Raw genomic sequence first — 27,696 nt, 5'->3', positions numbered from 1 at the left:
TGTGAAATTCTTCTAATAAAATAATTGTTGATGGCAACTGAAAAGAAAGTAATATAAAATCTTTACTGAATATTTAAAATAAATAAAGGCGTTCTTTTTTAATGTCAGGGTAAGTCATAGTAAAGAGGAATTTAAGAATGCTTATTAAGAAATAACAACTTTAGGTAGATAATTGTGAGGCAGATAATCATCATAAAAGCCAAACTCAGGAGGTTCTTCCATAAGCTCCAAGGTGAGAGATCGATTCCTTGGATTATCAAGAATTCTTCACCAGTACATCTGAAATTCAATACAAATAAAGATATAATTTCATTCCTAGTATCTGTCAAATTTTACTCAATATATTTACTGTTTCTTTTCCCAAGAAGCCTACATTTAACCAGCTGTAATCCCTTCATATCTAATAATTAACAATCATTAAATAGTTATAATTTTGTTAGACACTATGCCAAGCAATTCGCACCTAAACACTTAAACCCCTAAAACAATCTAAAGGGGTACAGATTTACACACATTTAAAAGAGGAGAATTAAGGTTAACAGCCTTGGCCACATGTGGAGTCACACTATGTATCAAGTTTCTGGCCTCCACAGATGAACTCATTTCAAAATGTGTAATGCTGCTCTCTTCAAAGGAAATATTGTTCAGGTCACTTTTCACTTACTCCTGATAGGGAACCCTCAGCTTTAACGGATGACACCTATGGCCCTTGCTAAGACCATCAAAGCTCCCCGTAGTTCTGCTCACCCACAAGACAGCCATCCTAAAAACACAGGCTAAGAATTCTAAAACTAGGACCAAGAGGAGCAGGGCTTCCAGCCAGAGTTATATTCTGGAGACTCTCGCACCAAGACTGTAGTGAGCACTGCAGATACTGAGCTACAGAAAGATACACAGGAAGGAGAGTCAAACTAAGTAGCAGATGGAGCAAAGCAGGATGCAATATTCTTGCTACCGGTTAGAAAAGAGGCTGTTACAAAAAAACGAAACAAAACAAAACAGAACAAAACAAAAACAAACAAACAAACAAAAAACCCGATGCAGCCACAATTATTGCCTGCTGCCTTTGTTCTGCATGTCTTCAAATTTAGAAGTTTCAAAACCATGCGCCTGGCCTCTCTTTGCTGTAAGAGAAGCTTCTTCTTTCCCCTTGTGAAGATGAGCCTTATTTAAGTGTGAAGTCTGTGGTGGATGCTTATCTGGTCCTTCTTCTCCTATATACTTCATCCTGACCAGCAATGTGCCACTGACTTAGTGTTACAAAGATGTCACACCCAGATCAAAGCAGGATAAAGAAAACCCCTTTTCACAGTTTTTTTCCTGTCAGTAATTAAAAATGAAATTTGTTATTTCTCAGAATTATTTCAATACTATGTGAAAAATCTGTAAGAGACTTCACATACTGGCATTCTTTTCTCTTTTGTTAATTCAAAACTAAAACCAAAACATCAAGCTTTCAAAATCTCAAGACAGAGAATTCCCCACATTAAATACAATTTTGACTGAAGTAAAATATACACATGAAAAGCACAGCATGTTCCCATGCATTATTAGTGCACAATGGCTTACTTGGAAGAGGGAGGAAACAGGTTCAGAAACTCTTGTTGACCATAGAAGGACTCAGAATTTTTCTAAGCCCAGGAGGACTTTCTACTTCATTCCACAGTAGAAAGTAAGCAAACCCATTATGACGTTGATAACAAACTTACATCACAGAGCTGGGATGGCAGTTGCCTGTTGTGTTGAGTCCTGAACAGAAGTTTTGTTCCAAAAATTCATTATGCTGCAAAGCCTATGATTCAAGGGGAACAGGACAAGGCAAACAATTTCAAATTTCAAACTCTGAGGTAGGAGAATTGCCAGTTCAAGGTCAGTCTGGGCAACTTAACTTAGCCAGACCCTATCTCAAAATAAATAAAAGGGCTGGAGATAGACCAAAGTGTTAGAGCACGTGCTGAGCATGCTCAAGGGCCTGGGTTAATTCCCTAGCACTGCAGAAGAGAAAAGTGCCAAAGAAGGATCTCAGTAACACCCTCCAGATTAATCTTTATTGTTATTTCTAAAAATACACCAAGTTTATATTCACAGTCTGTCACAGCCAATCAACCAAAGTATTTTCCCTGGTAATCAAGAGGCCTAATGCTGTGATGTTTTAAATTGGCCTAGAAGGGAGACTTTTGGCTATTATTGTCCCACAGTTACATTCTTCTTTCCCAACATTATAACCCCACAATATAATCCAAATAACACATTGGTGCTTAATGAATATTGTTGATTTATGGTAATGATCTTTTCTTGTTTGTTTCGATCAAAACCAATTATAATTGTGGTAGTTAGAAATTCGATTGTACTGTGTTAAGATGCAGCTTTCTTTGGAGCCAATTAACTTGCTAAAGCCAGTATCACTCTGAGTATTACACAGTCTTTGTTTCTCTTCTAATTTTCCTTTTAGCTTAAGCTATATGTTCCAGTCTCATATCCTTCATTTATTCCCTTATTTAACTGAATATGTTTTTCATTAGTCAATCTTCCCCCTTTACTGAGAAATTTCTTCCCACCCTTCATCTCCCTCAAACAATGAGGCAACTGAGGAAAACCCCAGATGAATCCCTGACCTTGTGCTTACCAAGACAAACAGGAAATACTCATGCATTGCTCCTGAAAGTCAATTCCTGGATGGGAGACCTTTACAGCTCATGGCCAGGAAATGAGAGGGTCAGGCTTGAGTTTGGTTGTTCCCAGCTTGGCAACCCACTCACATGTCAGATGAAGACAACTTACCATATAGCCAAAATGAGGAATACTGAGGTACTGAAGCCATGAGAGTTGAGATGTCATAGATCCAAAATTCAATGACATACCCAAGAAAACCTATGGAAAGCAAAACCCAGTATCAGCACTGGATCAGTGTTCTCATGAGGAACTCTGGACAAGTCCCCCTGCAAAAACTCCACAACCTTCTAGACATTACTGCTAGGACCTACACTTTCTTGAAACTCTTTCCATTTACTTCAAACAATAATCTTTGTCCTTTGCATGTCTACACCTCTGCAAAACTAAGGCAGTTTATGGTATTAAAATAAGGATAATATAAACTATATTGTACTTCCCAATTATTTCAAAGATATTGGAAAATATACCTATAATCTATATAACATGTTCCACTTATTTGGAGGATTCTTAATTATCAGGACTATGCAATCAGCTTTCTTTATAAATGCACATAATGGAAGAAGATAAGAAATACAGCTGTCTCTGGGAAATCTGAGGGATTGATTCCAGGATTGATTCCCCATCTCACCTGCAGTTACCAAAATTTGCAGATGCTTAAGTTCCTTATTTTAAAAGTGGCATAGTTTTGTATGTAACCCATGGACCTTCTTTCTGCTGTAAATACACACATCCTGCATATTTTAAATCATTTCCATGTCTTATGATGCCTAACACAATGTAAGTGCTCTGTGGTTTATATAGCACGGCTTAGATAAGAAAAGAATAACTGTACATATTCAATCCGGACACAATTTTTGCTCTGTATAGTTTCAATCCGTGGTAGACTTGAAAGTTTGTATGCTGAACCCATAAACATGAAGGGCTGACTACACTGATTCTTGAAATTATACCACCACTCTCTGTTCCCCCTAATAAACCTGACAATCAAGAACATATTCAGACAATCAAGATCATCATTCAGATGATCTGAAGCATCGAACATCCCTCTCTACTCCCATATGATATAATATGATTTGTTATTTACAAGAGTCTGTACAGTATATCCATGACTTTTGGAGTAATTTGGGATTCAGAATGCAGGCTTAAGGTAACACAAAGCCTAAAATTAGTAAAGAGGATAATGCAGTGAAGTACAATAGAAAATATGGTCAATACATTCATCTCAAGCTAACAGAAAGCATTATCACAATGGAGATGACAAGAGGGAATGCTGAAGATGAAAAAGAGTCACTTATGAGGGTCACCTAACACTTGGCCTAACTGGTGCAAGGCGCCTTGGGATATGCAAAACAATGAGAGTGTTGTGCTGTGCCTACGTGTTATTTAGTCTGGAACACTCCCTGTGCTTAGTGTAGGATACAGTGTCTCTAAGTAAAATGTGGTTTTATGGTCGGCTTCTAAACTTCCACAAAGAAATGTTTACATGTTAATCAGTCAGAGCACCAAATAAATCAAACAAAACATCTTAATTTATTGAAGAATACTTCATGTACTGAATGACAGTATAGGAAATATAAATAAGACATTACTTTCTCAATGGTATACATTGGTAGTTGCCAAATTCAGAAATGGAAGAATTAAACTTTGGCAAGAGCTTATGCTAACTATGCGTCATTGAAAGACATCTGCTCCTACTGTAAAAGAAAGGACGTATCAATATGCTAGGCACTCCATAGTGGTGAGTAGTTCCATTCATCTGTTGATTCATCACTGTGAGTGCAAACTTCAGGGCATGTAAGATTGGAACTAAGAAACCACTGAAAATAAAATATGAGCAGAAACATATTGATATAAGAGATCATAAGGAAGTCAGAAATAAGTAACCTACAGATTTAAGCTCTACCAGTGGTTCCTACTCTGGTGTGTTGTTAAAAGTAGATATTTCTAGTGCTTTTATGGGTGTGAGAGAGAGACAGAGGTACATGGAAATATTCATGCAATGAAACTGGGGGGAAACCAGAGCATAATATATAGGTTTGGGAATTTTCCACTATTTTCAAATCTCAAGTTAGACTCCCAATGCAGCACACTCAGGGAGCTTCACTCTGACCGTGGAGACTAGCGAATCCAACCAAACCATCTCTGCTGTGGACAAACAGCTAGCAATTCCCTAATACCAGTATCAAAGGCAGGCAGATAACCTGTCTTTTTTATGAGGAAATGAGCTAAAGATAGTTCCTCTGGATTATGAAGTTCCAGTTTATCAAGGTGAATGTTCATGAAGAAACTAGGAGAAAAATTCCCTCTCACAGAAGCAAAGTTCAACTCACCAGCATAAACACAAAGTAGATGGTCACCAAAAGTGTTCTTCCAGATGCTGCATTCTCACGCGTTCCTACAGCCAGGATCATGGCAGTGGTGGAATAAGCCACCATCAAAGCAATAATCATCATGATGAGGAAAGATGTTATCCCCCATTTCAACCCTCAGAAAGAAAAGAAGGGGTCAGTGTGGTTGTCAAGGTTACCTTACATTTCGGACTGTTCAGCATGCAAAGAACACTGTAATTTTCCAGTCAACTAATATCAAAATGAAAAACGACAACAGTGACCCAACTATCATGGATCACAATTTCATTTCCCCTCCTCGTAACTGCACAAAGTTATCACAGTTTTCTTTCATACATTTACTGACGAAGGACCTTTGCATGTAACACCTACTCTCCTTCACATGTAATACTGAACAATATCTGAGTTGCTGAGATGGAGAGATACAGGCGCAAGAGGATGAAATTCTACTGTTGAAGGAGACTCAACAGCATATTCATGTATCCAGATATCTCCACATTGTTCATTGTTGCTGCAATTGCATTAGTGAAGAAACTGAAGTGGGGATTTATAAGTAGATTTAATATCTTGAGAAATGGATAGTTTCTCTATAATATAAGACTTCCCTACACAAATGTTCACATGGCTCTGTGACAGAGAATGGATTAGGTTAAGTAACAAAAACTACTTTATAAACAATTCTGAGCTAATGCTCTGGGTGTTATAGTCTGAAAATTTGAAACAGTTTCAAGAACACCAAACAGGTATCTTGGGGGATCTAGATTTTGTGACACATTCTTTATGACACAACTCTTATTTGTAAAATAGAAGATTAAAGCTCTATCAGTGGTTATTCATCTGGTGTGTTGTCGAATATAGTTATTTCTGGTTTGTGTGTGTGTGTGTGTGAGAGAAAGAGAGAGAGAGAGAGATGGAAATATTCATGAAATGAAACTGGGAGAAAACCTGAGCAAAATGCACAAACACATCTTTCTATATTCCACCAAACAATACTTTTATTAAATCAATCGACTTTAAAAGTCACCTTCTTTCTCTCACCATAGAAGGAGACAGGGAGAGAATGTACATTTATATTGATTATTTATCCCTCTCAATATATCTGTATAGATACTAGAGATATTACCTACCTATCTATATTTTATCTCCACATAGACGTATATGTAGAGATACAGAGAAGAAATGAAGATAGGCAGGCAATAAATATCCCAGTTCCTCTAGCATAGTCTTGAATAGTTTTATAAATTCCCTCGATACCTGTGTACCACACACAGCATTTCTCAATAAAATGTAGTTTTAAAAACAGTTTTAAAGTTAGTTGGACTGGTCACAGGGGTGCGTGCCTGAAAACACAGCTGCTTGGGAGACTGAGGCCACAGGCTCACAAGTTCAAGATGAATCTGGACAACTCATCAAGATTAAAATGTCTCCTATTAAAATAAAAATAAAATGGAGTGGTCCAGCACTTGCCTTGCATGCTTATATACTAGGTTCAATCCTCAGTACACCCTCCCACACACACCCTCCCACAAGCTGTTAGGAAAAGCCTGAACGATGCCCACATTTAGCAGTTATACTGTAGAGGATACACTGTTTCAGTACTTTTGGCTTGGTTGTAGTTTGTAGAACCATGAACATGCTTACAAAGAGAAATTAAAAAACAACACCACCTCATATCTAAGACTAAAGACACATCCTCTTTGTCTTGTTACTTACCTAACATAAAGTATAGCACCAAAGTAAATACAAAACTTGGAAAAAACCTCCCGAAGAGTAAATCAAAGAACAGTTTTCCAAAGAAGTAAGACGACACTCTGTAGTATCCACTGATGCACTCGTGTCTACAGAACAAAAACACAAATCACACATCCCAGATGAGCCCAAGAAGCCCCAGCCCAGATGAGATGCTGCTGCCCAGACTCCTGCTGCCACCACGTCTGAGCCTGCAGCTGCCCACAGGCTCCAGGCTGACCCACCTCATCCTTCTGCACATCAGATGCAACCTCCCTGGGGAGAAACACAGAGTCTGCATCTCCTCAGTCTTGCTGTGACCCTCTCATGACAGCACCTCTCCTGTTGCTGCCCACTCCGGTCCACATCACCTCTCCAGGGACACAGTCTGCATCTCCTCGCTCTCCCCAGAGACTCTGCTTCTCCTCTGAGTCTGGCTCTGCCTAAAGAGCAGCAGTCCAGGGCTAAGCCCAGTGGTAACAGAGGCTTTTCTTCTCCCCACTTCTGAATGTGAAGAAGGTGACATTGATATTTTCCAAGGCCTCCGTATAGCTACACAACCATAAACTCCTTTGACTTCTGCTACTCTCATGTTATGAAAGAAAAAAGTCAGCTTCTGTCAATGATCACATCTCAAATGTGCAACCCCATCAGCCACCAAATCCTCATCTTTCTTCTTCCTCTAATTCCAAACCCTTCCACCAGTGTCTTCATTCCTTACCTCTAATGATTCCTGTCCTTGGCATGTAAACATGGGAAAATCTCTTCCATCTTTGAAAACAGAAGAGACGAAAGCAGCCACCTCTTTACTGTAAGAATGCCCTCTGGCCATTTCTATTCCTCCATCCACCAAGGGCTACACTTCATTAAATTCTTTGTCACTTTTACCTCCCATCTCTAATTTGCAGATGATTTCACCATTTACTCTCTACCAAGCTTCTTAACCTTTTCCCCTAAGTTTCATCATGACCTGTTATTTGCTAAGAACAGAAAAATAATTGCAGCCCAGTTATTGCTCATTTTCTCTGTAATGCTGGGATTCACTGACCACATCTAACCCTGGAACTCCATTTTCCCTCAGTAGCTGGCCCCACAATCCTCTTGATTTTCCACTTGATTCCTGGGTGTTTCTTCTCAATTAATATTAGCAATCCCCATACAGTCTTCAAAAGCTCATGTTGCACTTTATATGTATATACAATTTATACTTGTCAATTAAACAAACTAAGAAATAAAACAATACTAGTAATCTTCTAATATACATCCTTGGCTCAATTCTGAATGTCACCAGTTTGACCAGCAGACTCTGATGCTACCTCCCAGAGTAGAAACCTACTCACATAAAAAGATTCCTCTCCATCAAGAAGATCTCCCTGGTTAAAACACTAGTGACACACTGGAAGACAGTCAGCACGTAGAGTGACCAGGCTCTGCAGGAAAGAAGAAGAACCAAAGCACTATAGTTAATTCAATATCATTTTAGGGAAGATTTCTACTCACAGAACTTTTTTTGTATTTGTAATGATACAAATTAAATATTTTTTTAAAATAAATACAGGTTAAAATAGACAGGAACATGTGACCGCATGAGGTCTCTTCCCACTTCTGTCTCCATAGTGGTACTGTTGTGATTGTACATTATAGTACAGTTTTTGAAATATGTGACATTTTGCTGAGCACTTATGTCCAGACATAGCCTTTAAAAAGTTCACTGAGAAATGGGATTTTTAAGGCCATATTATGAGCACTTCTATAGGTAACAATCAATACACTAACCTAAGTGCTATCCATGTAATGGGAAGACCCAAATCCTATCCCCCTATCCTATGCTCCTTTATCATTCTTAAAGAAAAAAAGGGGGGGCAGTAAAACACCATACCCTCAATACTGCTTTTTGTTGAGAAAAAGAAAATTAACTCTTTCATTCAGTTTGCAATGTGCTCATTCAACCTCCAATAAAACGAGGACATTTATCCCATATTTATTATCAATTCCCATTCATACTGGCTTCTTATAAACTTGAACAAAATAACAGTATTTAAATTTACTTACCTATTCTGGATTTCAGTACAATCATTTTTTAGTCTAAGGAAAGCGAAACCTATTGCCAGTCCCAGTATCAATGCGATGATGATCTTTTCCAAAAGAAAAATGAAAATGGAGTTGTAATCATAGGTAAAAATTTTTTCATATCATTTATTATGATATGATATACGGTTACATAATTGGATCCCTCTGTGGAGATAAACACTCCAAATGACTTGGCCAGAGTCCCTGGGAGAATATAAAATTGTGTCTGTTATTAGAGCAGACGCCTGACAAGTTCAGATTCCTCCCAGTGTTCACCAGGAACTGCCAGTCCAAGCCCCAGCTCTGGTTCTGGACCCCCAGATGCTACACCATAAAGCAGAATGATACAGAAAGTCACTTGGGGAACAAACTAACATCCCAGTGAGTAAGAGTTCAGACGTGAATGGAACTCTCAACTTTTGTGCCCGTGGAAACAGGAGGACTTTACACTCTTATTAAAAATAAAGGAAATGTCAGGGCTTAGTATATAGATTAGCAGAAGAATCCTAGCCTAGCATGTACAGACACTGGGTTTGACCCAGCACCTCAAAATGAATAAATATCATTTAGAAGCATACACACACAAATTTTGATGATGGCATTTTTGCATGATAAAGACTAGTTGTAAGTTGGTTCCCCCTATTCAACCTAATGAGTCCTGGCCTGCTTGGGAAATTGCATTGTCACTGTCACCAAAGCATTCAGCCAGTTTTTTTTTTCTGGGGACACCCAAGTGCTATCTCCTCTGTCTGCTTCTCCTTCAACCTCAGCCAGTGAACATGCAGTCAACATATCCATCTGAGCTGACAATTCCTCACCATCCTCACCTACTCAGTCTGTGGACACCCCCAAGGATACTGGGCCAACACTGCTTTTGTTCTGAGGATAAAAATGCTCTTTGGGATGTTTCAATCAACAAAAGTTATGGGTCACATTATCAGGTTTTATTGGAGGAATTCTATATATAATGTTTCATAAGTTAAATATAAAAATATAGGAAATGGAAGAGTAGAGAAAACACAATACCCTACCATTGACCTTGAAAACTTCAGTTAAAAAAATACTCAATATTACAATTGTATCAACACATGAAGTAATTTGTGAAGAACATTTTAGGTAAGAAGCAAGTCAAAATAGAAAAACTAAATCATAATCTAAAAAGACTGGTTTGTAAAGATGACAGTCTGGAAATAATGTTATTTAAATGTTTCACTTACAAGATGTCCTTGAACATAAGACAGAAATTTAAGGGAAAATTCACTCTGCTGGCATGTCTTCACTATCCTCACACTATACTCTACTTCATGTCAGCAGATCAAGTTTCCAAAATAAGTGCTGATGGATCTGCCAATATGCAGCACACACAGGTACATGACAGTCCACACTTCACTCAGGATAACTTAAATTCAGGTTTTCTACCCAGAAGCTCTGCATTCTTTGTTTCTTCTGCATTCATACTTGATATCTTACACTAACACATCATTAGGATGTTTCCTACAGGTTTAAAGTTCATTCTTTTCAGGCAGTTTTCTAACATACTAGCAAATCAGTGAATCCCATGATCATGTGGTTTCTCGAAGCATACCTGTGATATTCTTTTTTGCATGAAGAAAAGGAAAGACACCAGGCAAAATAAAATTGCACAATGAAGCAAATGACTGGGCTTTGTGCATTTGGCCTCCAGCCTCAGTTCTCAACAGAAGGATTGGAAAAACAAATTCTCCAAATATTTCATTCTGGTTTTGTTCAAATGTGTTTAACTAGAATTTCTCATGATATATTCTGGGAGAAGTCTGTGCAGTTCCTAACAAAATTAATCCATAGTTAAATGTTTAATATGCACACCTTCCAAACTGGTTTGATCAGGAAAGTTTTGAAGTATTAAGTGAATAATAAATCTTATTCAGAACACCCATTCTTTCCAATATCTCCCAAATACAGCCTCTGGTTAGAGATCAAGTCTGAGTCATGTACATACCTACTTCCAACCAAAGGACAGCTATAAATCAACAGATACAACAGTTATCAGAAAGAAGTCATATTTTAACAACTCTATGACCAAAAACTTAGAGAAATATAAATCATATAAGATTAAAAACCCTATGCCAAGAGTTAGTAAACTATGGCCCACAGGCTAAATGGGACCAAACACCTATTTTTTTTTCAAAGTCAATGAGTTAAGAATGGTTTTTACCCCTTTTTTTAATAGTTGGGGGGAAAAAGGTGACATACCTTGTATCATATAATTTATGTGAAATAATTTATGTATCAGTGTTTTTTGTGACATAGGAGTTAAGAATAGGAAAAAAGTAAGGAAAAAAAAAAAAAACCTTAATGAGTAATAATCAACAATGACCAAAGGCCAGTCAAAAGGAGAAAAGAACATTATCACATCTTAGATGAGAAAGTTAATGTGACAGTGAATAGCCTTGCTAGCGTGGTTATTACCTGAGCATAAACTGAAAACTTTTCAAGATATCTAGTGCTTTCCAAAGACTAGAATCTCTCAATGAGGAGGGTCAATTATAGGAACACATTCTGCATTCAGGCTCTTCCCTTAGAGAGTGGACAGACCAAAGTAACCTCAGGGTGTATTCAAAGCCACTAGCTTTCCCCCACCACCTATTTCAAATGTGAACCAACCCTCTCTTCCCTATCACTTGCTCCCTCTCTACCCCTATTTTGCCTAAACTTTTTGCATAGTCCCTTCTAATAAACTGTATTTTTTATTTCATTATTCAGTTATCATCTCTAAGCCTTCATAAGAAAAGAAATTCCATGAGAGCAGAGACTGTTATTTTTATTCACTTTGTTCACTATCATATTAGAGTCCCCCAAATACAACACAACATCTTGCATTGAAGTTGTGGACTGAATCAATGAATGAAAGTAGACAGATACTAGAAAGACCCAAATAGGGATTATGTTGCCTTATTTTCCATTTATTAGAAAAATAAATTTCTTACCAAGATGATCCCTTATAGGCTGTCTGATTCAAAATATTTCTGAGTTATGTATTCGAAGAAAACACTGAAAAAAATCTTTCTATATACAAAAACTTCATTGTGCTTTACTGTTTCTATATCCCAAATGGAGCAGGGAAGACAGATAAATGGAAGGGTGGGTATAAGATACACATTATCTTGAGACAGACTAGATCGGAACCAAATTACACCCACATGAATATTTCACAGCAAACTTAAAAGAATCTGTAAGATTACCTGAACTATCCAGGGATGGAGATGACCCAGCCAGTTTTTGAACGAACGCCAGATAATCCATGTGACCTGGTTGCAGAAGGTGGTGCCATAGGTGATCTCCTTGAGGGACGACCTCCTGTAATTCTGGACACCTGAAAGTCTCTCTAATTCCGTTTCTGTTTCTCTGTAGAAGCGGGATTCAGCATAAAACTGAGCTAATCCTTTGATCACTGAGGACTGTCTCGTTAACAGCTGTTCAGTTTCATGGGCTTTGGAATAAAAGTACAAAAAGAGGAGAACATTATTAATAGTAGACAAATAATTGGAGCCATTTTCTGTGATCCTTTTCATGGATAACACCTAAATTTTAAAGCCTAAGTATAGAAAAATCACTAGTGTTGTCATTGCTTTACACATCAGAAAAACAGAGGGAATTAATATGACTTCTGCCTGGATCTTCTGGCTAGAGTAAACTCACAGACTTTTTCCTAAATATGTGAACCCTAATCCTTAATATAGATTCCTTACCATACAGATTATAAGCCTTAATTTTAAAAATTTTGGTCCTTGTTTTCTATTATGTGAATAAGTAGGAAGTCAATTTCTTTTTCTAAAATTATGACCAAAATTATCATATTTACTTTTTAATGAAAACTCCTTTTACAACGGAGAGTACCACATATGTGGTCATTGATAAACTCTATAAAAAAAATCCATAGCACTTATGGACAAGAAAGTTTATCTGTTAACTGATAGCAGAACACCACATGAATAGGAATTCACAAAGCCATGATTTAATGAGTCACTGCATTGCTGAACTTCAGCCTAATCAACCAGGGAAAAACCCGTGAATCTAAGATATTCACATACCTTCACAGACTTCCTCGTTGTTTACTACGACAGCAGGGGAGTATCCATTGAGGATGTCCTGGAAGAAGTCTAAAGGGTTGTTATGGGGCTCACAAGGGTAACCTACGAGAAAAGCAGCAAAGAACGCAACCTGATGGTCTTGAAAAGTAAAAAGGACTCACTTTCAGAGAGCGAGGGAAGTGAGGCTGCAGAAGACAGAATCTAACATTTTCTCTGCCATATTTTTGCTTTCTTCTCACCTCACTAATTTATATTTTCCTCTTATTCATTCACACAATATTTCAACAATGCTTTGTCTTCCAACCCTATGTATGTGTGTAAACACACTTTTTTACACTTACATATACATATGTGTGTGTGTGTGTATTTGTGTATGTGTGTAACTAATCTTGGACTCTTTAAAATATATTAGTCCTTTTAATTAAAATCAACTGATGCTTTTCAGTACTTCTTAAATCTATATACAAGAAAAAAAAATGTGTGGGTTCATTGTGTTTTCTGAGTTCACGTAGCAAATTCTAGAATGACACTATCAATGAAAGCAATATTGCTTCTCCACGTACTAAGTTCAGAGGTCCAAATTATCATTCTCATGCCATGCTGCCGTAATTTAAAACAGACAACAAATTCCGGGAACTGAATTCTTGAGAGAACATGACCAGCACAGCACACCTAAACTTTTACCTCAACTACTTATGGCACAATCATCTGAACTTCGCCTGAGATCTGACTCTTAAGTTCATCTCCTCTGGACTCTCCGAACCCATACATGTTTAATTTTAAAAGGCTGAGAATAAGTTAAAAAATTAAGGTGGCTAATGAATATTTAAAACTGTATTTGGGGTCATGAAGAAATATCTATAATAATTTCCAAATATCTCTAAAATGAAGCAGATTGCATAAGCCATTAAAAAGATCAGATAATTCCATCTGAATAGAACCTGGGATCCCACAATTGTTTGCCCACCCAGCTCAGACTTAGGACCAGAAGACATTCTAGGGGCTAATAATAACGCACGCCCATCCAAGGCAATCTAATGTTATTAGAAAACAAAGTAGCATCTCCATGAGCCCTCGAAAAAGTAGAACAAGATCACTCACTACCTATTACACGGTCAAGAAGAAAATGAATGACCCTGGGCCTTTCCAAAAATGTTCAACTGAATAGCTGGTGTGAGTCCAATCAGCTAATGACTGAACTCTCAGGGAAAGGTCGCCATTAACTAGGAAGTAGAACAGACACAAGCCCATGAGAAACTCACTCACACGCAAGCATACTCAAATAGGAGAGGGGAAGGAAAGAAACCTAAGCAACAAGCAAGCACTGACAAATGAAGAAAACTCCTGACACCAAACTGACCAAAAATGTTCTAGAGTTAAGTCTACGCAAAGATCAAGCAGCACTCCCGGCAACCCCTCTCTTCTCCTTCAGGAGTTTATGAGTGAAGGATCTAGTGCCTGAAAAGGTCAACCACACCTGCTGATGCAAAGTACTCCAAAGCCTCTTGCGCTGGACCATGGAACATTAGCCTTCCGGAGGCCAATATGGTGAGGCTGTCGAACAGCTTGAAGATGGAATTCTGAGGCTCATGAAAGGAGAAGATGATTGTTCGTCCCTGCTCAGAAATCCTAAGTTGAAAGAAGGACAATGAGTAATTAGATATCTGAACATTGCACTTCTTGATAAAATACTTTATGGTGCCAGGAAAGCATTTATCCCCAGTTTAATTTGATTTTTCTCTTACAAACTTCTCATCTCAAGTTATCTACATGACACTCGGGGAACCTAAACTAAATGCTTTCATTAAAAACACTAGGTCTTATTAAAGACAGTGCATCAACAATCTAGAATCCATTAGATTGCTCATTGACAATGCAGATTTTCAGACGGTCTTTCCAGATGTTGAATTAGAATCTCCTGGGGTGGGTTCAGGGCATCCATATTTTTAACAAGCAGTCCAGCCATATCTGTAAGTACACTCAAGTGTAAGAACTAATTGTGTACTATAGAGTAAAACAGTGGTCATGTGCCCAGTTCTCCTTGACCATTTAGGTCTTCTGGCTCTTTAGGATTGTTTTCATCTTTATTCCCTGATAATACAGTTGACATTAATAAGTGCTTACTACCTTCTTTCAATTTTCACAATGCTGTTATAACACAGTTCCCATATTATCTCCTTCTATTTATAGATATCATTTAAATAAGATCAAGCAACTAGCCAAGGAGTCAATGCTACTAAAGGGCAATGCTGAGATTGAACTCTGTTATAATTCCATGGCATAAACAATACTAAACTATCATTTCACAGGAGTTATTATTTATGGTTAAAAGAAATGGCCAAAATCACTGTTCAAAACTGTTATTAAAATATATGTGTATGTGTACATACATATTGTTTCTGTTACCTTTTATTTGCTTTTGTGTCGATTTCCCTTGTTAAGAACCTTTTATACTCAAAGGATTTAAAATCAGCATACTATAGTGACACAGTCACATCAATGTCTATAGCAGCTCAATTCACAATTTCTAAGCTATGGAACCAACCTAGGTGCCCTTCAATAGATGAATGGATAAAAAAAAATGTGGTATATATACACAGTGGAATGTTACTCAGCCATAAAGAAGACTGAAATTATAGCATGTGCTGGTAAATGGATGGAACTGGAGACTATCACAAAGTGAAATAAGCCAATCCCTAAAAAAAAAAGGCTAAATGTTCTACTTAATATGTGGATGTAACATACAATAAGGGGAGGTGAGGAGGTAAGAATAGAAATGCACTGGATTAGACAAAAGAGAATGAAGAAATGGGAGGCAGGATGGGAATAGGAAAAACAGTAGAATGAAACAGACAAAACTTTCCTATGTTTACATATGAATACACAACCAGTGTTACTCCACATCATGTCCAACAAGAATAGGATCCTAAGTTATACTCCACGTAGGTATAATATGTCAAAATACATTCTACTGTCATGTTTACCTGAACAGAACACATTTAAAAAATTAAAAACAAATTTTAAATTAAAAAAATGCTTGATCATTTGAAGCTTTCTGCTCATGATTAATGGGGCAGGGGTATGACTAAATGAAAAGCCATTTGGGAAGTTCAGAGTATATGAATGGTTCTGTCAACTCTGAACTTTAGGGTGATGAGGGTAAGTCGTTTGTGGGGAGACCCTTAGTTTAGGAATTTCTACTCCGGCCAGTCAGATTCCCAAGGAAGAGTATCCCATCTGGAAGCCAAGTTGCTAGTGTATGTGGGAAAAGTGCAATTTTGTTACTAAAAATATTTTATGACAAAAATCACTTCAATTTATGCATTTGATTAAGGAATAAGTGTATGCTATCAGGATGCCCAAAGGTGTTCTGCCTCAAAGATCAGACCATATGGTTAATGATTTTGATACAATGTGTAAATGAAGTAGCTAAGGGTTCCTTATTCATAAGCAAAACAGGACAATTGTAACATCTTCCCATCTTCCTGAATCTTCTCTCCTAACAGAGACTGACTTACAGGGACGTGAGCATCAGAGGAAGCAAGGTAGTGATAGAGAGGGTAGGTGGTGAAGGTGGTGTGTCTGAGACCTTCAAATTCGAAGCAGAGGGTTTGCAGAGGTGGTGAACAAAGAGGGAAGCCAGAGTGACTGGAAGACTGATTCCATTAAACACATGATTCGTCTGAGCAAGTGAGTGAATATACTAAGATGGGAGCCAAACCTCTCACTCTCTGAAGTCACTTATGTATAAGGAAATGGCAAAGACTCAAAACAACAAGGAGGTATCAAATTGGAATTAGAAATAGTATTATGAACTTAGGGGCTTTTTTTTTTTTTTTTTTTTTTTTTTTGTGGTGCTGGGGATTGAACCCAGGGCCTTGTGCTTGTGAGGCAAGCACTCTACCAATTGAGCTATCTCCTCAGCCCACTTATGGGCTTTTGAATAAACACCAATATTTACATGTGTCTTTTTATTGAAAAAAATATAGATACAGTGGTTTGGGTTATAGGTCAGTGAAAGAATAGGTACTTAACATTTGAGAACCATGGAGATAGATATCCAGCAAAAAAAAAAAAAACAACCAAAAAACTGCTTATACATACTTATCATATGTGTAAATGTATACAGATTAGTATTATAGTTCCAAGTAATAGTTATATATACACATACACATTCATATGTGTGTGCTTCCTAGGTCGATCTACTAAAGGTCTAGAAGCAATGCTACTCCAATAGCAGTGAGAACACTGAGCAACCAGATCTTGATTTCTAAATATCAACTATACCCCAAGGAACCAGGGTCCCTGGAAGAAATAGCTCTCACAGGAAATATACAAGATGAGCCTAAAACATCAGAGTAACCATGAAGTAAACAACTGTTAGAAGATTGACTAGGGGGATGTGAAAAGAAAACAGAAGTCGCATTGATGTGGCTTCCCCCAGCCAAATCAGGGTTAATTTGATTATTAAAAACAGTCGATAACAGATTATAACCCACTGCACAAAATGAAAAGTGAATAGGGAAGGAAAGAGATCTCTTCCTTCCATAGAATAGCAACTAGTGTAAGTCAGGCAGCTACCACGAGAGCAGGAGTTATTGGTGCATGCTGGAGGGGGACGATATGATGAGGAACAGAATATTGGCATAATAGCCGAACTTTTTACCCAAGAAAATACTAATCAACTTGTAAGGACATAAATAGTAACGTCCCAGCAAAGAAGTCCAGCAGACACAAATACTGTCAGATGATCAGTCTCTACGTCCCCTGTGGTACGCGCAGTCCCAGGAACATTGTACAGAGAACTGCACAGCAGCATTTCATGGTCGGAGTTTGCTCATGGAACGCAGGGATGGACCCAGCCCAGGGTCACCCCATGAAATGCACTAAGAATGTCCAGGCATGAGAGATAGGGAAAGACTGAGGAACTTTTCCAGAATAGAAAAAAGCATAACAGTTCGATAGTACATGTTTTTGCAAAGAATCCTGAGGCAGCAAGAAAACACAGACAGCAGGAGAGCTGGTGACATCTGATTGGAGCCATCAGATTGGACTGTGATGACATGTGACTGTTGAGTTCCTCACTGGGAGGTGCTAAGGTGGAGTGTTCCTGATTCTTGGAATTCACCCAGGGGTGACAAGGGGATTGGATATGATGTCAGAAAACAACCATGTAACAGGAGATTAGAGACCAAGAAGGGATAGAAAATGAAGTAAAATGCAGGGAGTCTAGGTGCAGGGAGTGGGATTTATTTCTATTGTACTTGGAGTTTTTACATTAGTGTTCAACAATTTTTTGTTTGTCTTAAAGAAAATGTACAAAACTCAACTTCTGAATATTTTCTATAAACGTTTTCCCATAGCTGCTTTCTTGATAAAAGGAAATTATTTCATTTGCTTCCTTCTTCTATTTGTTCAGGTTCAAATTTTGGGAGTCATTCTCCTGATCCTGATACACCAGACTCAATTCCTGAGTTGATACTGTTGATTCCACCTCACCACGAGCATCCTGGTCCAGGCCCCGTCCTGCCTCAGCAGCTCCTCCATGGTGACCTTCACTAACCCTGGACTGATTGCACAGCCATTGCTCTGGTTGGACACTAACGAAATGCTCTCATGTCCTCTTGAGACAGGAATGCCGTAATTTTTACGGTGGCCTATGAGGTCCACACAGTCTGCACAGCCCAACTCTACCTCACATTATATTCTCAATACGTGGCCTCCCAAAAATTCATGTTGAAGTTCTAACCCTCAGTAACCCAAAATGTGGCTCCTTTGTAGAGTCTTCGAAGGGGTCAGTAAGATTAAATGAGGTAATTGATGGTCCTCATCTCACTGGTGTCCAGTTAGAAGGAGATTAAGAAACAGACATACGTGGCCTTCTACAAGACAGAGAGAGAGGCCTTACAGGAAACAACCCTGCAGACACCTTGATCCCAACTTTCAGCCTCCAGAGCTATAAGAAAAGAAATTTCTCTTGCTCATCCCCCAGCTTGTGGTATTGTTATGACAGTGTAGAAACCAACCTCACTCCCCTTAGTCACTGGGTTCCATCCCTCTGGCCCCTCTGATGCTCCACACCCATCAGGCATGCTCCACCTTGGGGCCACTGGCCACTGCTCCAACTGGAATCTCTTCTGCAGATACAGCGGGTCTCGCTCACTTACCCCAGCTCATGTGTCACGCGTTTTTGGTCTTCCCTGACCCTCCTGCTACTTAAAACAGCTCCCCACCACCATCATGACCATCCTTCCACAGACTAGGGTTTCAACTTTTTTTTTAACCACTTCTTGTGAATTGTTTCCAAGAAAGAAGGAAAAAGATATCCATGTTCATTTTTTAATCCCTCTCATGAAGAATACACGATAGATAGAAGTGACCAGATATTACATTAATGAAAGAACAATATTTCCATAGCATTTACTTTTTCAGGAGCAGAAAGACAGCATTTGCGGTGCTCGAGTCTAAACCTGCTGTGGGCTCATCCAGGAACAAGACGGAAGGATCAGTGATCAGCTCCATTGCTATACTGGTCCTTTTTCTTTCTTTTCTAGATTCAACCTAAAACACAAATTATTGCATTATCAACAAGAATGACAATGATCATTATCATTTGGTGAACTACGTTAGTCTTGCTGGAGACCTTTATCTCACTATCCTCACTATGAAACAGGAAGTAAATGAAGCTGGGAGAAGGAGGAAGTTTCTCTTTTACCGATGAGTCAACTGAGGCTCAGGGCAGAGCTGCTCAGTAGATGGCCCTGATCTGTACGAGCCTCACCATGTCAAATAATTAATGTTAAGATAGTAAGTTAGAATACTAAAAAGATATGGCCCTAACAGTAAAATTATAGTCTAAAACAGGAGAAAGATTGGAGGGAAAAAGAAAAGGGATCTGTAGTAAATGATTAGTCTTCTATCAACACACTCTCCTTAGTGTTTCTACACAAAGTCTCCAAGTAGACTTACAAGGACAGGATGCACTCAGGAATGTTCACTTTCTAATATACCATATTAGTACCTTTCCAGTCACCATAATGCTTTCACAATGGTACAGTCTACACCCTGACTCACTGCAGAATTCCAAATTCATCCTTTCAGACATATCCTGAAGATGGGATATTCCAAAGGGCAACTGGCTCACTCTTTGCAACCAATAAATGCTCACGTGTTTGGTGAGGGGACTAGGAAGTTTTGGGGAGGCAGAAAGTAGCAAGTAATATTGAAATTAAAAGTCTTCAAAGAGATAGTACTCAAATGCTACTCACAGTCCTTGACTGAGTTTACTGATAATTAAACTTTAAAATACCTTTGGAGAGGATTTGGGAAATATGAGTTAATAAGTATTTCACATAGCTGATGACATGAAATATTGTTCATTTTGTTAGTTGATAATTATATTGTGGTAAGGTAGGAAAATATCCTTATTTTTTCTATATTCCTACCTAGTAAGGATGAAATATTATATAACATTTTATAAAATACTTCTGTAAAACATAGCTGTACTAAATATGGGAGAAGGTGTTAACTGAGAAATCTAGAGGAACAGTATTTATAATTACATTATCATAGTAATTATCTAAAAGTCACATCATTGGAGTAATCAGACAGACTATCTTCTCTACGATTCTGTAATGTTTACAATGATATATAATGTTTAAAAATTAAAAATTTTTTCCATCAGCTAGATTGTATGAATTATCAGTCAATAGTGTCTCCATATATTTTTCCTAGAAATCCAAGCAAGCACCTTAGGGAAGTGAATGCTTAAGACAGAGTAAAAGAAAGTACCCTCCCAGAGAGAAAAAAAGATAAAATAAATAAACACCAAGTAATGACAACTCAATCACTTGTAAACAAAAATAAATGGAAAATAGTGGCATCACAGGGTTGTTCTTCTAAACAAAATACACTTCACATTAAAAAAAAAAAAACTATCGTCAAATATAACAGGAAGCAGCCGCCAGTGGAACCCCTATTCTTCACTGCCTCTAGGAGGGAGATCACGGGGGCTTAATCCAGTCACCACATGTTACACAGCTCATTATCACCCAAATCTCCAAATGTCTGGTCAGCAAAACTTCCATATGGAGTGGTCAACTATAAAGTTTACTCTTCCATCTCATTTTTCTTCCCTTATCCTGCAACTTGCAAAAGGAGGAGTTCATTTCTCTATTCTTTGTTACTCTTGCTGACAACTACATTCCTCAAAGCTGAAGAGCCTGGCGAGTAAGAGTCTGGAAGTAAACATTGGCAGACAAAAGGCAAGAAGGGAGAGAATGAGGGAGGGAAGGAGCCAAAAAAGTGCCAAAGCAAGGCCATGGAGAAATAACTTGGTCACTACAAAACTTCAATGTAAATCTTAATGAGAATAAATAGAGTTTTGAAGACAAATTACACCAATAATAAAAGGCAAGAATCCTTGGCCTCCAGTCATTTATGAATTCCAGAAATTAAAAAAGAAACCAAGTGAACAAAGTCCCCCAGAGGAAGAGAGGGAGAAGAGCAGTTGAAAGAGGGAAGAGAAAAAGAAAAAGAAGAAAAATCAGTGCAAAGACATCAGATGAGCTGTGAGGGGCACTCTCCATAGACCAACTTCATCCCCAGGTTTAGACCACAGTTAAGATTGTCTTTCCAGCTTCCTCACAGCATGTAACCAGTCACTTTTCTGATCATTACAGAAAGCAGACACCTTTGACCTCACATGCTCTAGGAATCTTCTGGTTAAGGTCACATTTTCCACACAGGGAAGCCCTCTTTCCTGTCTGATTCTGTTAGTTGTTTTGTTTTGTTTTGTTTTCACGTTACCTTGGAATCAGCCACTTCCTCTAGATCTAACTCATCAATGACCTTCTTAATCCGTTTATCTTTTTCATGTTTTGTCACAGTTGTTGGAAGTCGAAGAGCCGCTGAGAACTGTAAGTTTTCTCTCACCGTCAGGGTGTCCAGCAAGATATCATCCTGAAGGGGAAAATGGGATTTCCATGAGACACATTGAGTCTTTTCTAAGACCATCACTCTAGGGTATTCAACTTAATCCATAAAAATAACAGAACCAAGGTAAAGTTCTAGCTGAAGTTGAACTTTCAACTCTACCAATTTCAGTGGTTCACATACAGACAGCTGCAGAACCTGAGGGAGGCATTTCCATCCTCCATCTGCAACCCAGGTGGCACACAGGGCATTATGATGACTTTTAGACACTTCCAGACTGCTGTGCATGAGCATTTGACCTTCTAGGGGCAGGAAAGAGATGAAAGAAGAGCAAAAAGGTCAACAGCAGACTTCTAGAAATGGTTAGAAAGACAGAATTGATACCACTGCCTACAAGTCCTCTCTGTCTTTCTCTTTTATTCCACCTCCAATCTAAGGGGATATTGTGAAAGGATGATGCAAAGGAAGTTAGTTCCTTGAACATGTAAATTCAGCTGGCAGCACACAAAAGTATAAGCCCTTAAAGCACTTCCCATATAGAAGCAGAGGAAACCTAGGAGGCAAACTGGCTGATACTTACTTGAACCACAAAACTTGAATTACATTTGAAATTGGCAGGTCGAGGCGCTCCATTGATCAAAATATCTCCAGATAATCCACTTGGATCTTTCCTTGCAGCTAAGACGTTCAGCAACCTACAAAAAGACATAGATGTTGTGTTTTCCCCCTAACACAAGACATATCTCTCAGCTATTCTGAATCCAAATTTTGCTCACGGTAAAGTGAACTAGTCAAAAAAGGCTATTCGTAGGTGCACATAACCTAGTGTGTTGCATTTCAATCCTCATTACTTCCCTTTTCTGTCTCTCCCTCCTACCCCCGATCTCCTTCCTCTACTCTATTCATTTTCCTATTTATTTACTTATTTTGAATTGGTGCATCATAGTTACACACAACATTGGGGTGCAGTGTGATACATTCATACATACTCAGCATCGTTGGGTCAACTCCATTCCCCAGCTCTTCCCATTCCTTTCTCTCTGAACCTTGATCTCCCATTTCTACTGATCTCCCTTCTATTTTTGTCACATTTTTTATTCCTTTTTTCCTCTCTAACTTCTGAACATGAGTGAAAACAATTATTGGCTTTCTGAGTCCTGCTTAGTTCACATAGTAAGATTTTCTCCAAGTCCATCCATTTACTAGCAAATGACCTAATTTCATTATTCTGTATGGCTGAGTAAAAATCTGTCTCTCTCTCTGTATGTGTATACATACATACACACATATATACATACATTACACATACATACATATATACACATATATATTTACATTTCATCTTCCTTTATATTATATTCTAAAAGAAAGCTCCAAAATGTAAAAGCCAGGCAACATTGGCTTATCCATCAAAGACTTTCCAAATGACCTTCCTGGCTATCTGACTTTGATGGATCCAACCCTTTCTCTAAACTCATATCTTCAATTATTCCTTCTGTTCCATTCCCATTTTTAATATCCTTCCCTTCTTTTTCCTCCTCATTAGCTCATAATATGGTAACAGTTGCATGTCAATCATACTATCATGCTTAGCCAGGCTGATCTCATAAGACTTTTTGGTTCTGGGAATAAAGCCACAAGCTAGCCTAACTGCATGATATCCCCAGCACCTAGGACCAGATTGGAAACACAGCAAAGGCTTGGTCAACACGTGCTTCCACCAAATTGATTTTTAAAAGCTCAGTGGAACTACAAAGGCCGACTTACACTTTCTGTTATACTCACAAAGATTTGTCTCCACTTGTGCATTCCATGATAGCATTAAGGCCAGGTTTCATGATTCCACTGTAAACACAAAATCATAATAACCTATTGCTCCATTTTAAATGAAGTTCTATTGATAGAGGGTTGGCACTGAATACATTCACGGAAGAATGATGAAATTGCAGACAGAAAACAAACACCAACTCTTAAAGATAAAAAAAAAAAATGAACTGTTCATTAATACAAGTCTAATTTAAAAAGGATCACTAGTCGGAATTTATAAGAAAGATGGTTCATATTCCTCTAAATTCTTTTCATTTATTCTCTAACCACTTACCACTTTTAGAAAATGACACATCTAAGATTCAGGTTCTTAGAAACTGGGGGTAGAGCTTAGTGGAAAAGCCAGCACTTACCATGCTGGAGACCCTGGGTTCCATTACCAGCAACAATAACAAAATTTCCTTGATATAATTAACAGAGTCTCATTAAGCTTCTTCTTTTCACTTATTCCTCTTAATACAGTGGAATGTTCATAACAGCTTCTGAGAAACATTTTATTATCAATATCTTGAAATCGTCTCACTTGGTACCTAGTCAAATTCTACACAGTCATTAATTTGTATAATATCACTTGTAGTGTTCTCTCTGCTAAAATCTCCTCAGACCAAACATCAGTATATCTTAAGTAGAAATGGAAGGCTACAATGAAGCACTCCATAGACAAAGAAAGCAATACCATTTCTTAACTTGGAGACAATGTGTGACCAATGAGAAAAGCAAGAAAAGGAATGAAGGAGAGAAGGAAGGAAGAGAAGATGAATGGAAGGGAGGACGGAAGAAAGGAAAGAAAGAAAGAAAAAATATACACACCTTCAAGATAGATCACTTCCTTCCTTCTTAAGTGCTCAGGAAAAGGACAGGAAAATGGCCAGTTTAGAATGGGGAGCCTTCACTCTAGTAGGGAACATCCTTTAAGGATGCACAGAGTAGACACCAATGTTTTCAAAAAAATTTAAGTGGGTGTGTGAGAATGCTGAATATTCAGATAGAATAGGAAGGAGGAAATCAAATTACAGCAGGGCCACCCTGACAGGCACCCACAGAGAAAAGAGAGGCCTCGCTCAGCCTGTTCAGAAACGTGGTGTCTTTGCCCAGTTCCTCTTAAGAATTTGGAAGCAGGTCACCATGTATTTCAGACAGAAAACAGTATCTGTTCCAAGTACAAGATCAAAGCTGACAGCTGTTCTTTCTCAGATAATGATTCCGCAGAGGTTGATCCTCTGTCACAGCTGTCCTGAGGAATGAACGTCCCAGCACAACTGCCCCCACAGTGCTCACGTCCACAAGGACCTGGGCGTCACTGTCTGTGGCAACTGCATCTGGCATCTTCTTTCACCTGCCAAAACCCAAATCTGTTTCCTGGCTGGTCAGAGCCCCCTGCATGACACCAATTACTGGATGGTACAGCCGCCCAGGAGGAAAGAGATTAGGCTATAACACTCACTGCTTCAGAAATATTCAGAGACAAATTGGTAGGAGCATTATAGTCTAGCCTTTTTCCTCCCCAGGTTGTATTAGAGCCGACTGGTAACAGTCTTGGTAAGTTCTAGCCAGGAGCAATAGCCTTAAGCAAGATGGCTCAGGCTGGCAGTGCTCTCCAAAGAAGGCACTCGGAGATAAGATGCTCTCACACCTAGCCTAAGCTGGAGTTGGAATATCTGGGATATTGCTGGGATATAGCTGGGATATTTTTAAGCCCTGTCTGATTCATCCCATTCCTTCCTACAGCAGCCTTAACTTTCAAAAAAATTGCTTTGTTGGTGAGGACGAAAAGTCACTGAAAGAAGGTAGCAGGCCATGTTTGTTGTTCCATCAAGATACACACTGAGGATTTTCTCCATAAGTTCTGGTTTTGTCATACTGGCTATCTCCTGTGTGGGGAGGAGTGAGCCTTGTGGAACATTAGCTGTTTGAGGCTTAATGGAACCTTTGTTTTTGGGGGTACTGGTCAGTAAGACACAATTCAGCAGACATAAAAATTTTCCAACACTCTAATTGGATTGGTTTAGTGCATGTTTGACCAGTTTTATTTTGGAAGATGATATCACAGTCTATAATAGCTGGAAGTGCATGCTGATTTAGTACAACTGTTTCACAGGTTTAAAGATGACAACTGCATTCAATAGGCCATGTTCTGATGGCTGCTGCTCCAGATTAATCCACTTGTGTGGGGAATTCCATTTCAGAAGAACATGCCCTGTTAATGGGTCGTAAGGTACTTTGGGAAGCTTGTTAATTGTTTAGATTTGGAAATGCATGAGTGAGCCTATACTTTCCCTTGTTCAAGGCCTATGATAAGTCAAAGGAAATAACTAATGGTGTAAAAGACTAGTAAACTATGCATAGTTTCTATTACTGGTATCTGGAATGACATCATCTTATTATGAGCTGAAAATAATGAAGTTTTTGTTGTAGTAGTTCATTAATCCTCAATCCTAGCAGTATTTTCAAAAATTAAATATTGGTATGTCTATGCCTTCATTCAGTAACTTGAATGCTATATATGCATTTCCATATATTATCATAAATCCTAGCTGTACTTTCAAAATTTATATTTTCTGAAAAAACTGCGTAGGTTATGTTTTTCTTATCTGCAAGACTTCACTGTCTTCTTAAAATGTTAAATGGATTTTCTGCTATGCTTGATGTCGTCTAATAATACTTAAATTCTAGAGAAACTTAAAGCTATTTTTAAATGCATTTATAAGTGGAATCCAGCAGTCTAGTAATGCCTTAACTGCTCTTTGCAAAGTTAACAGAAGAAGTGACTTAAAGAACAAAGATTTTATATTTTATCAAAATAATGTTTTATCTTTTCTGGAGATTTTATTACATTTTTAATTGCTTAAAAGAAAATTACAAGAAGTTAAAATTTGCTCAAATCTTCATTTGTTCTAAAGTTTCTTTTGGTTTGTAACTCTAGTTAAACATGTATTATTGACACAAATGTTCCAAAATTTGAAAAATCAGACAGTTTGTGTATAATGCTGCTAATTATTATTGTCTTATATTGTGGAGGTAACTTAGTTGTTTTGCTAAGTTGCAAAGTTCTCTAAATAGTAATGGTAGTGAGTACCTTCTATAGGAATTCTCCTTTCTCTCATTTATTTTCTACTTCAAAAACTAATTGATATAACAATTACTCAAACACATGGTACAACCATTTTTACAGTTTGCTACTTGCTTTCAAAGGTAAACATATACTAATGGATCATTTCAGTTCAAGTTTAGCCAAAATAAATGAGAGAACAGGTTAATTCATCTTTACAAAAACTTAAACACAAGTGTTCAGAGCAGCTTACTGGTGATAGGTAAAGTCTGTCAAATTCATTCAATAAAGTAGTATTTTGAAAAGTTCATGCACATACTTGATATTTGTTAATATTTCTCTCTCAGATGTTCTCCGGCAAAGTAGAGAGCCACTCTTCACTTTTTCTCGATAGCAGATGTTATGAATGCTCAACACAGTCCCTTCAGTAAATGACCTCAGGTCAATGGATGCCATCCTAGGGAAGTATTAGGTATTTCTTTGTGACTCTGGGATAAAATCCTCTGGGATAATGACTGAAGACAACTGGAATTTGTGCCTTTCTGTAGAGGGAAAAGCAATAGTAAGTTGACAGTCCAGAGAAATGAGATTGTAAACACTACAAAATACTACATCCTCCTACTTTTTTGTTGTTTTGTTTTGCTTTTGTTATTGGGGATTGAACCCAGCAGTGTTTTCCCATTTAGCTACGTGCCAAGCATATTGAAATTTCTTTTTATTTTTTTATTTTGAGGCAGATCTTGTAATGCCTCTGTCCCCAAAGGAGTTGTACACTTAGGTGTCACTGAACCCACTTAGGTAACAGAAGTCTCTTTTAAACTGCACTGCAGTGAGTACATTCCCTTCCAAGTAACAGCCCAACCTAACCATGATGACAACAACCTTAGAATCTATATTGGGAGGAAAGACAACTTTGAATACTTGCACTTCAATTAGATGTGAAATAAATTCCTAAAAAATAAATAAACAGTGAAAAGCATGAAAATTACTCAACACT

At 38.0% G+C, this 27,696-nt stretch overlaps 1 protein-coding gene across 3 annotated transcripts; it reads right to left on the bottom strand.

The window, feature by feature from the left end:
- Window positions 1-44: 44 nt before the first annotated feature.
- LOC306669342 (broad substrate specificity ATP-binding cassette transporter ABCG2-like) lies at window positions 45-27,696 on the bottom strand. 3 transcript variants are annotated; one of them, XM_079153272.1, is made up of 15 exons: window positions 27,019-27,696; window positions 23,609-23,668; window positions 22,404-22,518; window positions 21,698-21,850; window positions 19,314-19,450; window positions 14,367-14,518; window positions 12,890-12,991; window positions 12,041-12,288; window positions 8,802-8,884; window positions 8,090-8,179; window positions 6,735-6,859; window positions 5,004-5,068; window positions 2,782-2,871; window positions 1,710-1,792; window positions 45-279 (listed from the first exon to the last, which is right to left on the bottom strand). In XM_079153272.1, exons 1-15 carry the CDS (start codon window positions 27,153-27,155, stop codon window positions 132-134), a joined length of 1,788 nt encoding a protein of 595 aa, XP_079009398.1. In that variant the 5' UTR covers window positions 27,156-27,696; the 3' UTR covers window positions 45-131. The 3 variants fall into 3 exon arrangements, with proteins under 3 accessions (XP_079009398.1, XP_079009397.1, XP_079009399.1); XM_079153271.1 differs by having other exon boundaries at window positions 5,004-5,158; window positions 27,019-27,691; XM_079153273.1 differs by having other exon boundaries at window positions 5,004-5,158; window positions 26,953-27,065.

The sequence above is a fragment of the Sciurus vulgaris genome (genome assembly GCF_902686455.1).
Source record: "Sciurus vulgaris genome assembly, chromosome: 9".
Lineage (NCBI taxonomy): Eukaryota > Metazoa > Chordata > Mammalia > Rodentia > Sciuridae > Sciurus > Sciurus vulgaris.
This window is presented reverse-complemented; position numbering and strand designations above follow the sequence as displayed.